Source organism: Limulus polyphemus, unplaced genomic scaffold (genome assembly GCF_000517525.1).
Source record: "Limulus polyphemus unplaced genomic scaffold, Limulus_polyphemus-2.1.2 Scaffold4899, whole genome shotgun sequence".
NCBI classification, from domain to species: Eukaryota; Metazoa; Arthropoda; class Merostomata; order Xiphosura; family Limulidae; genus Limulus; species Limulus polyphemus.
In genome coordinates, this window is record NW_013670509.1 from 22,782 (window position 1) to 39,064 (window position 16,283).

Here is a 16,283-nt window from a genome sequence, read left to right on the forward strand (position 1 = left end):
ATGTATAATCTACGGCACATGTTCTTTCCCTATATCCCTACAAAGATACATTTGTCTTGACTGTGTATGTATAATCTACGGCACATGTTCTTTCCCTATATCCCTACAAAGATACATTTGTCTTGACTGTGTATGTATAATCTACAACATAACATTCTTTCCCTATATCCCTACAAATATACATTTGTCTTGACTGTGTATGTATAATCTACGGCACATGTTCTTTCCCTATATCCCTACAAAGATACATTTGTCTTGACTGTGTATGTGTAATCTACAGCATAACATTGTTTCCCTATACCCCTACAAAGATACATTTGTCTTGACTGTGTATGTGTAATCTACAACATAACATTATTTCGTTGTATTCTGCCTTAGCTGTGTATATAATATATTCTAGAAGAATTCCCATCTTTTCTAGTGGTTGTATGTTGTAAAAATCACACGACAGTATTCGTGCCTACCTCGTATCTATACAGCCGTAATGTAGACACGTGTTCAACTTAAGTCGTTCTGATTCTCCTTAAACCATCGGTAAAGTTGGTTTTTAGTTCGGTCTTAACCTTTGATGTATGAAAAGTTACTGTTAAATCTTAATTTTGATCAAATTAGTGACTAATATGTGAAGTAGTGAAATTCGCCGTAGATCTGAGAGTACCAATATAGTTTTTTACTTCCTTTGTTATATTTAAGGAGTTTTCCTTGTTAAGTAGATCCAGTTCGAGCGGTGGGCCCAATGAAAACACTTTCTGTACACATTTGTTGTTAAATATATATATTGTCAAGATTAAACGAGAACTTATACTAACGTGTTTCCATTGGTAGTGGTTCGTGGTTTCCTTTTAAAGTCATGTCGTAACATTGTTTTACGTATGTGTTTATAATAACCCTTGTGTTGCGTTACTTCCTTATCTCGTACATGTACTGGACGTTACATAGGAAACTGTGAAACTTCCACGTGACTTACTATCTGTCGTTTATTTAATAAGATGACGTTTTGGGTTTTAATTCGCGCTATCCGCCTTTCAGTAATTTCGACGTAAGTATTGTTACTAGTTGCAATGTTACTGTTCGTTTATTCACACCAAAACGTGGATTTCAGCGTTGTTGGGCTGTTCGAAATGAAAAATCGTCAATGCGTGTTTACGTAGCATCATCTATGCTACGTTTCATACAATTTGAGGCCTATTTCTAATGATACATTCATTAGGTATAGCGAGATACGTTATTTATCAATTGTTACATAATGTATAACCTTAAGGCATTAGCTTAACCAATGTTAGATATAAATTAGATCAAGACGAATGTTTCTGGTTCTAGTCTGTAGTATTTCACGATTTATTTGGATTTATTTATGTCACCCCCACCCCCATTTTCTCTCTTTCATTACTTAACATATTATTCAACGTTCTCCAGTAAATAAGTTTCGTTAGTTGGAATTGTTTTAAAAAATGCTTTATTAGCTCAGTTAGTAGAGCCCTCGTGAGCGGTCCCGGGCTCGAATCCTGCACTCGCACGATGCGAAAATTTAAATTACCTCAAGAAAACTGACTTCCAAGTAGTGGTAGTCCCTATGTCTGTCAATACATATATTGCTCTAACAACAATGTGGGGGGGGGGGATCATTGTAAAGTTCTCAGTATTTGTGGATAATACTTGCTCACTTTCTTTACAACATATTAGGAAGACAAAGGATAGTCGATTCTACAGTGTTGAGTGCGTTATAATAAATCGATGTTTAATATGTAAATTCAGTAAGTCACGTGACACCCACAACAGATATAAACTCACGAAGGAACGGATTGTATTAGAACTACATTTTGACATTGCTTGGCATTTGGTAGATAGTGTGATGCCGCGGAATATTTATCGCTTTTGGGCATGGCATGTAACAGCCTTTTCTCAACGCAAGATATTGATGCTATCAGAACATAAAATTGTATTCAGATTGGGGATTTAGAATTTACAAGATGGTGATGTCCCTTATACCTAATGACATTGAAAAACAAAGGTATGTGTATCAACGCTGGAAACAGGACGGTCGGATGCAACAAGTCGTATACCAGCTGTGTAAGAAATGTGTGGCGTCTTGTAATAAGTGAAAATTTATGAAAACAGGTTTGTGGCAACAACCGCCCAGCTATCCAGGGAATAGTACGCTACTTAATCTAGAAGGATCACAGTCTAGACAAGTGACACAAATTGTTTCCGCAACATGTTTGTTAAACCGTCGCATACCTCAAGTAACTTGAGAATGAAACGAGTATTCATACTATTCCATATAAAAATATACTAGTGAAGTCGCCAAACGTAGCGTTTACGCCCTATAAATGTGATCGAACTGTTACAGTGGGTGATGGGTAACAGTCATTCTCATAAACACTGGATATAGCAGATACAATGTAATGAAGATATTATTAAAAAGTTTGTTTGATGGATTATGGAGAACATGCAGGGAGGAGGGGTGATTTGGGCATGACAACTTTTCGACAGAGCCTTTTGTAATGGAAACTACGCTGAAAGTTAATGTAAAGATGGAATAATATGAGACAGAGTTTGACCGAACATGGACAAATGGACTGTAACGATGAGGTGAGGCTACAAAATCGTAATATAACGTACTTAACCTCTGATTTGGTACCAGAGTATAAAGTGTGTGTGGCATTGATGATATGTGTGGAAGCACTGACCCAAACATCCACGTGCGTCGCCTATAGTGACAATAAGCCACATTGGGATGCTGATCCAAACATTCATTTACGTTGCCTAACGACCACAAGTTACCAGTTTTGTAAACGGATCGCGACATAATAGATCAAAAAATAAAGTTCCGTCATTAGTGTAATAAACATCAAATAATGTTTTATATTACTATTTCTGTAATCTTTTCATAACATTCTAATACATCAGCTATTTATCCTTAATTTTATGCATATTTACAGTTTAAGAGTTAGTCAATTTAACTATCTTTAATGTCTAATTTTTTACCTTAAATTTCATTTATACCCTTCATTTAGAAACATATTTATAAAAAATTAATTAGTCCCCCCCTCTGTTGGCTCAGCGGTAAGCTTTAGGGCTTAAATTTGAGGCTCGATTCCCGCGGTGGACAGTACAAATAGCTTTAACATCAACATTCGTTTTTAATTGCATTCTAGAGATACTAAGTTAGTTCTTTAATGTTATCATAAATTTGACCAAAGAAGGGTCTGCTTGTCACCCACGTATACGACAATGGGTATCTTAATGGTCAGAAATCCTAGACACACTGTCACGTGCGTTTGGGAGTTGCACCTACTACTGCTGACCTACGGTTATGATTAATGTACTTATTTTTGGCTTTTAACCATTTGGCTTCAGAAATACTCCGTGTGTAAAGTTTGACGTCCAGGTACGCCTTTTCTACAGACAAACAACACAACACACCCTAACTCGACGGGAGTTTATTCATCAACGTGGGTTATAAAAAAAAGTGATTTTGTTTTTTTATCTGAATTGTGTGGCGTAACACAGTTTACGAGCTGCTGTTGTAGAAGCTGAGGCCTTGGATAAGGTTCTTGACCATACAAAAACCTTCAACTGTTTTATTTGAGAAATGTATTGGTAAGTTGTGTATTTATATCTGTGTATAACGATGATAAATCACTTGAGTTAATTATGAGAACTTGAGAGAAGGAAAAATAATGTTTAATTAATGTATAATATAGACCCTAAGAATCGGATGTGTCTCTCTCAGAGCCCTCTATTTAAAAGTTTATTGACCTTATCAACTTAACTTAAAGATTTCCACTTTTATAGGTAGAACTGATGCGATCTCTTAATGTATTGGGCTGAGTGTGGCCTAGTAGTTAACGTGCGGACTGTGAATCCAAGGGTTCATTTTTCGCGTCCCGTTACAACAAAAAATCTCACTTTGGCGCAGTGGCTGCGTTATAAGAGTTACGGTCGCACCCAATTATTCAATTAAAGCCGCCAAAACGTTGACGTCAAGTGTTTTTGAATAGCTACCTTCCACGTGTTCTCTAAGTTCAAAATCAGGGACGGCTAGCGTAGATAACCTTTGTGTACCTTTGCACGAATATCTAAAACAAACCGAAACTAAACTCTTAGTGTATTAAGTGATGAAGTAAGTAAACTTAGCATACGCGATTCATTTTCCATGGGAAATAGCATATAGAAGCAAACACGAGACAAATACAAACGAATTATAAATATTAACGTGGTTTATTTACTGGAATGCTCGCAGTTTTTTGTCATGTCAGTGAAGAATGTTTTCCCGCGACATTATGGCTAAAACATGAAAGCCGTGGCTTGTTTATTAGGATGTTCTGAATGGTTTTGACGTGTCCTTCCTGGAACAGACATTGTTTAACGACCACAAGTTACCAGTTCATAAGTTTTGTAAACGGATCGCGACGTAATAAATCTAAAACTAAATTTATTGCAATAAACATCAAATGATGTTTGATATTACTATTTCAGTATTATGTACAGATCGTTATAAAAATAAAATTGAATGTAAAAACTTTCGTAACATCTGTGGGTTATCTTTTTCATAACATTCCAAGACAGTGGTTCCCAAACTCTTTTAGTCTGATGCTCCCTTGATGTGAATAACAAAAAGTTTGAGCCCCTCCCCTCCCCCCACAACCTATAACTTTAGCCTGGTAATTTGAAAAGCAGTGCCGTAGTAAAAACAATAACATCTCCTTTCAACATTATCATTTAATTAATTCAACATAATTTTTATTGGCTTATTGTTTATTTAAAATTATAATTAATTCAGCATCTTTGTTTTCGGCCCATTTTCTGGCGACCCTCCAGAAAAAGTTTCACGGTCCCCACTTTGTAAAACACTTCTAAGAGGTCAGACACAGCTATATATATTCGTAATTTTTTGTATATTTATGATTTAAAAGTCTATCAGTTTAGTTATCTTTCGTAACCGTATTTGTATATTAATATACAATAGGGATATAGTTTAGATAGTGTACTCTTAATACTTGTTTATTTTTTTTGACAGTTCGATTTTTTTAGCATTTTAATCATATATTTCAGACATCCAGATAACTTTTTGTTAAAGGAAAAATAAACACGGTTACTATGACCATCGTAATTTCACGTTTTGTTTGTAAAAGTTTATTATGTAATGCAACAGAAATAAAAGTCAAGCTTTTGTTGTTGTTTTCTTTTTTATCTCTCAGAGAGAGCGCCATGGATCAGCGCTGGCAGGAATCCCAGTCTGACCAGAACTGTGATACGTCATGGAATACTGAGGTGGGTTGTGTGTGTAGGTGTGTATTTGGGGGTAGAGAGGACCGTCCAAAAACACCAAACAAACAAGAATCATTGCAATCCGTTTTCGTTAAGATTGAAACTTTGTACATAGCCAGCAGTGTTTTAAAATCAATATCATTATCTGTGAGATGTGAATAATTAATTAAGGATGACAGGTTCACCTTCTAATAGTAATAGCAACAGAGGGAAAAAAAATAAACTTTCGTTTCGTATTTATTTTCGACTGTTACATTTAATACGAAAAACAACAACAACAATAAACTTTGGTACATTGGTTGTTTCACTTCAATAGTTTTGTATTTATTATCGACTTTTACATTTGATACTAAAAACAACAACAATAAACTTTGTTATAATGGTTGTTTCACTTCAATAGTTTTGTATTTATTATCGACTGTTACATTTGATACTAAAAACAACAACAATAAACTTTGTTATAATGGTCGTTCCAATTCAGTAGTTTGCAGTTTGGCACATAGTACTATTTGAGTATTATTGCAAGCACAGATTACAGAGAAGTAATTCAATTGAATACTTATTCTAAAAGTTTAAGAGTGAAAATAAAGAGGAATGTATAATAATTTGTCAATCACACTATATCTACCATATCCAATGCTGAGGAGCCCTTTTGCCCGGTATCGGGGCTCATTACTAATAACATTAGGCCTGTTTATATCAGTACCAGGGCTCATTAGGCCAGCTTTTACGTCAGTACCAGGGCTCATTAGGCCAGCTTTTACCTCAGTACCAGGGCTCAGTAGGCCATCCTTTACGTTAGCACCGGAGCCCAATAGACCAGCTTTTACGTCAGTACCAGGGCTCATTAAGCCAGCTTTTACGTCAGCACCAGGGCTCATTAGGCCAGCTTATATCATTTGGGTTGTTTCAAAGTGACTTATTAGCAAAAGCCAAGGTTAACTCTTTAGTTTAGTTGGTAGAGCACTTGCCTGGCATCTGACAGTTTCAATTGTAGTAGAGGGTATATATATCTATATTTTAACACCCACCCACCCCTTCTCAATAAAGGGAGATTAAGTTATATACCTGTCAAGAAATCACTACTGGGAGGTTATTTATGACTGAGAGGGACAGTTATACACCTGGAAAAACACTTAAAAACGTTGATATTTTATTAAAAGTCCCAAAATTACCATGGCTTTTTCAAGAAAGCATGTAATTGAAAGGTATCGTGAAACAAAGGAGTTAATATATTTTGGCAGGTACAGTTGTGAAGTGTATGAACATAATCATAAAAGCCAAGTGTCAGTCGATCATGCTCAATTTCTCCAAATTTTGTAAGTTACACGAGTCAAATTCTCCCTTTTCTCCTATAATACTTCCTCTTTTCATTACCTGTTCTCATTTTAGTTGAATTTAAACACAGACATAAATAGCTTCTAAATTTCAGCACTATTTCTGCTATATAAAAGCCTGTCAAGGAGGGAGTTTTTATACCAAGGATTTATTTAGCAATTGGTGAAATTAATTTGCTGTTTATTATGAAGAGAAATTTTTTTTAACAATGATTGAATATTTACAAGAAATGTGGTTTTAAGAGAACTATTGCAACAATGCAATTGATGTGATTAGAAAATAACTGTGATCAGTGAATGCTGGGACAAAGATCGATGCTAGGAAGAGACACTTTAGGTAAAGTACATAATGGTCATGATAGGCTTTGATTTCTCAAAGTTAGAAGGCCCTTTATTTTTCTTATGGCTGTTTACAAGCTGCAAATGCATACTAAAGGATTCAAATTTGGTAGGCTTTGGCTTCCCATCATGTTTGGAAGGCTAGTGATTTGATAAACACATAACAGAACCAGTTTTGGTATCTCCGATAAAGCAGACGCTAAACGTTACCCTTTAGATTATCACCACTGTTAATGCTCATTGAAAGTTGTATGTAATTTGGTTAAGCACTGGAATTAGTTTCTTGCTTATCCTGAAAAGAAGTATACAATTATTAATACTGACTGTCCAGGTGTTCTTCAGTATCTGTTTATTAATTAATTTTGTGATTCATGAACACACATTAAGATAGAGTTCTGAGTAATCTCCCAGTATGATGTTTATCAGCTCTTCCAAAATGAAAAACTCAGCAGTTTTGCTTTAATTCTTGTCTGAATGATTAAAAAGTTAAAGATTAATCAATTCAAGTCATACTAAATCATGTTCCAGTGGGCACTAATGATCAAAAATCAGAACTAAGACAAAATAGTTGTGTTACTGATAAATTTTATTAAGATATTTGATATGGAAAAAATAAATTATTTTATACAGAGAAATAGGGCTATAATATAATTTGAAAATAATTGTTTGTTGATTTTTTTTATTTTTTTTTTTAGAGGCAGGTTACAATGATAAATTTTTGTATAATTTTTTATGCTCATTATATTCGAACTAGCATATAGCCTGTCAAGAATAACAGGGCAAATACTACCACCCCCACCCCATAGTATACCCTAACCTTACATTTTATAGCTAACTGAAATAAATAAATTTTGCGAAATCCAGTTTGTTCAACAAAAAGGCAGAAAAGTGCAGTCGAGGCAGTCAAACGTCAGTAAGTTACTTTGTGAGCCAATAAAAATTAAGTTCATTGATGAAATGAATTTGTGGCATTTTCAAAGAATAATTATTGGTAAAAATCAGTTAGATTAATATCTTCTAATATATAGAAAAGCCAGTATGTTTTAGTAACACTACATTCCAACTGTTGTTTTAGGTCAAGTCGCTTAGCAACAAAAGTATAACCTAATATTTTTGTTAGTCTATATAGTAAATGTATAAAATGAAATGTATAGACAACAAGAGTGGAAAAATATTTGTTGATTTCTTAATTTAGAACCTCCGTTGATTAAAGAGGTTTGTTTTTTATTACCAATGTTGGTGATATAACAGAAAATAGCTTAATTTAGATAAGATTTAAGTTTTAAAATGAATCGATATTTTTACTTTCAATTTATGATAAATTTTATGCACTTGGCTCTAGACTGGGTGATCCCACACTATGTCTTTAGGCTTATTATACCAACACCCAAAACACTTATAAGGTTTCATGGCACGACCACCCCTTTGCACCCCTGTCACTAAAATTGTAATGGGCAGACAGTAATTGGATTATTCTATCTGGATAAATACATTTTGGCTTTTATAACTTCTCCTATTTCGAGAAATCAAATGTGACGTGACGTGACACATGCTGGCTTTTATATGGGTTAGATTTTTAATAAAACTTCTGAAAAGATTCAAATTGAAGATAGATTTAGCATGCCATAAACAACATTTTTAGATAAACATACACAGATAGTCCTTTGTTTGCTTCTATAATACAGAAATATGGTGGAAGGTGTAGCGTGAACATACATTATTAGTCATCACTTCAAATAGAGAATACGAATTCCTTAGATTCAGCCGTTGATTAATTTCAAGTGTGAAACTTCAAAATGATGTTGTTTTAATATTTGCAGGGTGATCATTTTTTTATTCAGTTAAGTCAGCATTAATGTATTAAAACTGCCAAAATTGCTCATGATGCAAAATACACCAATAAACATTTCTTCAAGTAGATATTATAAAGGCAACTACGTACTAATCAGTTAATTTTGATATGGTATTTCGTTCTTTAATATATTTTTTTTTTGGGGGGGGGTGAGAGTGAGCCACTGAAATATATATACTAAGATAATTATTTTGTTTTACAACATTATATTATTTTGTTTTTATTACTAGTATATACAATTGACAGACAAATTACTACAAAAAATGAAATATGGAATATCTTACTGAAACCTGATGACTTTTGTTTTTTCACTTACTCTTTATTTTAACTTTTACTTATTTCCTAAGATGTTTTTGTGCCCGGCATGGCCAGGTGGTTAGGGCACTCGACTCACAATCTGAGAGTCGCGGGTTCAAATCCCCGTCACACCAAACATGCTCGCCCTTTCAGCCGGGGGGGCATTATAATGTGACGGTCAATCCCACTATTCGTTGGTAAAAGAGTAGCCCAAGAGTTGGCGGTGGGTGGTGATGACTAGCTGCCTACCATCTAGTCTTACACTGCTAAATTAGTGATGGCTAGCGCAGATAGCCCTCGTGTAGCTTTGCGGGAAATTCAAAACAAACAAAAAAAGATGTTTTTGTAAATAAAGACTAGTATACCTGCTATGTAATGTTAGCCACGATCATGAAATGAAAATTCAAAGTTGTCACTGTTTTATTATTGTTTATGTTAAAGGTTGATAATGAAACCTTTATAGATGTAAAAAAGCTTTCCAAAACTCTAGAATATATCTTTTATTCAGAGAAACTGTAAATGTGAAAAATATTTTCTGTCAAGCAGGGACCACAAGATCTTTTTGAACTGCTAGAGAAATTGTCGACCAGTCGGCTGGACGACCAGAGATGTGTTTTGCCACCGGCTCCAGTAAGTTGAGTTCCGAATGTGATTACTCCAGTTTTGTCCAGTTGTAATTATGATTTTGTCACCAGTTCCAGTGAGTAGGATTTTGTGTTTCATACAAAAAGATGCTTTAAAAATATATAGTACACAACAAGATTGAATGTATAATCATTGATTGCACCTCTAACATAAATCATGGAATTTAATCATCTTTCAATAGCAGTTAAAACTACTAAACAGTTTAAGGACCTTTTAAAGTTAAAAAATCTGTAACATAAATCATGGAATTTAATCATCTTTCAATAGCAGTTAAAACTACTAAACAGTTTAAGGACCTTTTAAAGTTAAAAAATCTGAAACATAAATCATGGAATTTAATCATCTTTCAATAGCAGTGAAAATTACTAAACAGTTTAAGGACCTTTTAAAGTTAAAAAATCTGAAACCTTTCATTCCTATTGGGTATCAATGCCAGTGTTGCAACTTTATTTTAGATTTATGTTTACTGGTAATACGTGAATCAAATTTCTCCCAATCTGTAACAATACTTTCTCTTTACAGATAGGCAACACAAATAGAAGAAAAATAAGCCATTGATGGTATGATGGAGAAGGTTAAGAAAACCAGTTCATCATTCAGTTTTAGCTTGGATTTTCATAAATGATAACTTGAATTACGTATGTGAATTAAAATTCTATTCACTATTACAAAACTGTTAAGGTGAGAAGGTAATACAAAGTCTTAAATCAACAGTCCGAGCAATTATAGGCATGTTCAGGGTTAAGGATGTGAGTGGGCCATATTGTACTTTTTAGAATTTTACCTTCAGGAAAAAAAATTAAAATTTGGCTAGTATACTTTTCTAACTCTCTCAGACAATAACCAATACTATTACTATGTTTTTCTCTTTAACTTGGGTAGCTCATGGCCCACTTCACATGTATCCCCATGTAACACAACTACCGTTTGGATAAAGCTACAAGTCTCTAGAAGTTTGCCCCTGAAAAAGAAAGGTCCACCTTTCAGAAGTGCTCTGGTTATAGTCTCTGGAATAAGTACTTACCTAAGGAGGATCCATACCCAATCTTGGTCAGAAGCATTTTCTATTTTAACAGACATTACTAGATGACCCATATTTGGATCAATGGCAGTGAAATTGAAGTGATCCTGATGAAAACAAAAACAAGATGTAATAAATGAAACATTAAATACTCACAGAACATTACAATGTTTTGAGGATCAAACATTCATCTTTACTTAGATTATAAATATTAAAAATAATCATCCTATTAATGCAACTAGATTTAGTAATCAATCAAATTGTTATTACAGGCTGTAAGGATTTGAAAAACCAGTATGTAACAAATGCAATTTACTAATCTGAGAAATTTCTGGAGAACAACTTAATCAATAGTTGTACGATTATTATCGTATGCACTTTTACAGTTAACTTTTTCTTCCAAAAACGTATTGAATCATGTAGTTACATACAGTTTTGAATGGTTTGTCTTTTGGTTTAAATGAAGAGGGTCCATAAATAAATCAGTCCTAAAAACACACAAAACTGCTTCTTACCAAGCCCACAAAAATGTTCCGATAGAGACTCGGGGTGTCATCAAGCTCAAGTTGAATGGGTGATGTGTACTCTGGAACATCAGAGTTTCCCTCCAAGTCCAACCTGTATTCATGGTCTGTACCTTCGACCCAGTAGCCACCAGATGGAGGAATCACTATCATGGGATATGGTTGGAGTTGATGAAGTACCTACAACACAACTGAATATCATGCAAACATTCACACATATAAAAAGTAGATAAAACGTAAACAAGGAAATTACAAAATGGAAAATCCTTGCTAGACTGGACCTTCACCTTTATTTTCATGGAATACTATTAGTTTTAACTTTATAACATTATATTCGTATACATACTACATAAAAACAATTTCATGTTACTATGTATAATATGTCTGTTTAAGTGTGTGAGCTCTCTCTTTAAATGACACTAAAATAACTACCTCTTTCAATAGGTCTTGATCTTTCTTCCTTCTTTGCAAGGATTTATCCTGAACAAAAAAAAAAAGCAAAACTACCCATTAGGAAGATACAAAACACAGAGCTAGGATTGGCACTTACAAAACAATTGCTTGTAATTTGCAGACTAATGTCTTCAAACATTTGTATGAGTTTAAAAAAAGAAACTTACTAGTAGAACTAAAAACTATTTCATTAGATTAATTTACCAACATAATTCTCAAAATTTTCATTCATTTACTGTTGATGACTATGTGACTACCTTTCATTTGTTGATATTAACCCTTAAATTAACTAAAACCTTGTTTTTATACCAGCTCTACTGGTGGTATACACATATTGTATCACATCGAGTAATTTACCTTTCTGCCTGTTACAGCACCACGTATAAAAACAATTATGTAATAACATTGAGGGGAATCACTTATTTTCAAGCAGTAATTAGTAAGATGAATTGCAATATTGATGGTATTTTTTATTTCGTGTTATTAGGGATTCTATAACCAACAAAGTTATGGACACAGGAACAATTTGGTGAACAAATAGTTTAAAACTTTTTGCATTTAAAAAGCCAATGGAGTTCATTTCCATTGGAAAATCTGAACCTACTGAAAGTACACTAAACATACGTAACATAATAATGCTTGGAGATGGCTTGAATGGATAATGAAGAAAAACTTTAATATAAGTTTAACATAACAGCAAATGTACAATCTTTTCGACAAGGTTTTGTCATCATCAGGTACTTATATTAAAGTATTTTTTTCATTACCAACTCAAGCCATCTCCAAGCATTATTAGTCTCAAAGTGGGTTCCTCGTCATGGAATATGTAACATAAATACTACATTAAGAAAACATAGTAACACACACACACACATTGAGTCATTTGAATGGTTTACAGCTTATTATGCAATTAATATGTATAAATCAATTTTTTCCTTCAGACAATTCTGTAATTTATTTAAAACATAGATACTTAAGGATACTTCACAGTAGTATCTAGATGGAAAAAAAAGCGAATACTCCCTGGCAAGATGTCAATAGAGGAAATTTTGGAGTGAGTCTAGCTTAAACATGTTTGAAAGATAACAGTCAGTTTTAATCTGAATATAAACAGGAATGAATACCCAGAGTATTCATAAAATAATGTGTTAGATATCAGAAGATCAGACAGGTTTTAAATACTTGATATACATATACCTGTTATTCCAGCCAGCACAAGAAGAAAATATATGTATAAATATGATGAGCCACTGAATGAAAACGAACATTAGCGAACAGAATCCTCCATGGTGACGTTGTGAGGAGCTGAATCAAATGAACAGCTAAATCATTCATATAGGTGTAAGTATTTTGCTTTTTTTTTCTGAATCAGAAACTTAAGCAGTTTTAATGCAAACATAATTTAACTCTCTCACTGCCACATTTATCGACAAACAATAAAAAACAAAGCAAGACATGTTTTAATATTTCATTATTTATCTGAAACTTGTAACTGAGAATAACCTTCATACAAAATTACAGACTCATGTGTGGTTGGCATCACACCTATCGAGGTAGAAACATAGGTTATATAGTGTGACCACATGCGTGTCCATGGCGGTGGTCTAAGGACAGACATGTGCTTGTCTACAATAGTGAGAGTTAATGACAAGCATGCAAAACCAAAAAAAAATCTGTAACATAAATCGTGGAATTTAATCATCTTTCAATAGCAGTGAAAACTACTAAACAGTTTAAGGACCTTTTAAAGTTAAAAAATCTGGGTGTGTAAACCATTCTTATAAAGTGAGATTATTCCTCTGTACGATAGCTTCTAATTTCCACTTTGCTACATTATTAGCATGTGTTTCACATCTGTGGTGCCACATTATTAACGTGTGTAAACCATTCTTATAAAGCGAGATTATTCCTCTGTACAATAGCTTCTAATTTCCACTTTGCTACATTATTAGCACGTGTTTCACATCTGTGGTGCCACATTATTAACGTGTGTAAACCATTATTATAAAGCGAAATTATTCCTCTGTACAATAACTTCTAATTTCCACTTTGTACCATACATATACAGAAACTATTATAATCTTTATACAAAGTTGTTACCTACCAAGATATATCATAACATTTCTAATACTGTGATAATTAATATGCTTTCAAACATGATGTAACACATGTATCTCATTTTGTATCATTCTGTATTCAAATAAATAGTATCTAACTCTATTTTTGTAAACTGGTTACGTTACATTGCACACCTGTATCTATTCTTAACAACACTCTTGTTATTAGATATAAAAAACCAAGAAGTTACAAAACTACCCACATATGCTTGAGATCCAACTATAATTAACTTTGCATGGCCTAATCAAATTTTATGATGTAAATATATATCAGTGTATCTTGGAAAACATAACAAACATCATCCACTTATATTTGTGACTAAATGAAACATCTGAAGGTATTATCACACAACTTCATCAGGCTTAACAATGACTTGTACTAGACAAATAAATGTTAACCATAAAAAAATATACAGGTAAATGAAGCCCCTTAATTACACCTTATATAACAAATTATATAAGAGGTAATTATGCCCCCCCCCCTTTTTTATTTATTTATACACATGATGAGTGTTTACCTTGGCAAGTTGGCTAGTATTGAAGTTTTCTCCTAACAAACCATACAACAGGACATCATGTAGTAAACCTTTTCTTGTTCTAAAGAGTACAAAAAAAAGTTAAAATGAAGTTTAGTTACAACAGTTTTCATTTCACTATAAATTTAAAGACTAAATATCAATACCTAAAAGACAAAACACAACTCATTTTCCTGTACTGTATAGTTTATGTACTAAGAGTTGATTACACTGTATGAAGTATTACTGATCCTGTGCTCTCCACAGAACTACTTCTCCATTGTCGAAGGATGCTCGGTCTGATGGCCATGATTATGCAAGATTAATCCTAAACCACACATCTTCAACAACTTTCCACAGATTCTTCTCTATGCATAGATGTTGACTTTGAAGACCACATTTAAGTAGACCAAAGGAAAAAAGTCCATTCAAGCTACATCAGGGAGCTTGACAGGTACGTGATCAAATGTAATTTCTGTGGTTCCAGATTTCTTGGCCACCCTTTTAATGTAAAAAAACAGCTGTTGATTTTGAGGTGTGGGCAGAAACTTGGAAACCCTCATCAACTTTATACCCTTGTTTTCTAGCTTGTTACTAATATAAGAAAATATTCCCAGCTATACCACAACAGCTTCCTGCATCGAAAGTTTCTCCATCTTCATAGAAAATATTGAAGACTTCATTGTTCAAAATGTTGTATCATTTAACAATCGTGGTGTGTAAACCATTCTTATAAAGTGAGATTATTCCTCTGTACAACATCTTATAATTTCCACTTTGCTACATTATTAGCACGTGTTTCACATCTGTGGTGCCACATTATTAACGTGTGTAAACCATTCTTATAAAGTGAGATTATTCCTCTGTACAACAGCTTCTAATTTCCACTTTGCTACATTATTAGCACGTGTTTCACATCTGTGGTGCCACATTATTAATTATAATCTAAAGTTAAATTCTCCAATTTTGATTGAGTTTCTTACTTTTTTTTTCTTTGCACAAAAAGTTCAGAAACTTTATTTGGTAGAAAAACATAGTTAATTGTTATAGATTTTTTTTTCAAATTTTGTACAATTATAGATCTTTACAACCTGCAATTAGGAGTCTCATTTGGTGTAAACATAAGCCACATGTGCAAATTATTCAACAAAAACTGCTCAACTTTGATGAAAAATTTTGCGTGTGCTTATACAAAAAGTCACATGAGCTATTGGTTAAACATTTTTTACTACAGTTTCACCTAAGAGTGGACCATTTTTAGTTTTTTGTCATTCGGATTAAAGACAACTGGATTAGATCAGCAAAACTATAGGGTGAAAGCACATGCAGCTACTCAAGTATTGGTTAGGCCAAGAAAACTAGATTAACAGTTTCTACCTCAAGTTCTGAAAAGAATCGTATGGGTGGATGGTTATTATTGATTATTCACTGCAAACTTTTCAGCACAAATTTACTACATTTTGTGAAATTATCCTAACTGAAGAGAGTTTAGCATCACGTTATATTAGCTTAAGCAATTAGCATAAATAATGATGCTTGATACAGCTGTACCAGTTGCATGGGAGTGATAACAAGAAACTGTTAATCTAAATTCCATGGCATTTGTTACAAAGGAAGCTATTAACACTATTTTAGAGAGGAAAAACTACCACCATATATTTTAAAAAATCTGGTTGGTTTTTGTAAAGTAAAAGCCTGTTTTGAATGATAGGATTGTGATTCTAAAGCTAATGTTGGTTACTATCGAGTGTCACTTTCTTATTTGGTATGGTTTGTTGGTATGTATTGACCAAAAGTCATGATGTCTAATCAAAAACACCTTAAGTAAGAAAAAAAGGAATCAGTGTACGATGTAAAGGAATGAAATCAAAATTGGTGGCCAAAATGGTAGACACACCTAAAGCATTAA

At 33.4% G+C, this 16,283-nt stretch overlaps 2 protein-coding genes across 2 annotated transcripts in view; one reads left to right on the forward strand and one right to left on the reverse strand.

The window, feature by feature from the left end:
- Window positions 1-10,768: 10,768 nt before the first annotated feature.
- On the reverse strand, window positions 10,769-11,781 carry LOC106471842 (rap1 GTPase-activating protein 1-like; the record flags this gene model as incomplete). The annotated part of the gene is made up of 3 exons (XM_013932464.2): window positions 11,722-11,781; window positions 11,281-11,469; window positions 10,769-10,872 (listed from the first exon to the last, which is right to left on the reverse strand). Coding segments are annotated over exons 2-3 (266 nt in total), but the record flags the coding sequence as incomplete, so codon positions are not given.
- Window positions 11,782-12,742: 961 nt separating this feature from the next.
- LOC106471843 (rap1 GTPase-activating protein 2-like) overlaps window positions 12,743-16,283 on the forward strand; it is a 24,906-nt gene continuing 21,365 nt past the window's right edge. The window contains exon 1 of the mRNA XM_013932465.2: window positions 12,743-12,796. Within this exon, the coding sequence (XP_013787919.1) occupies window positions 12,743-12,796 (54 nt within the window). The remainder of the gene's footprint in view (window positions 12,797-16,283) is intronic.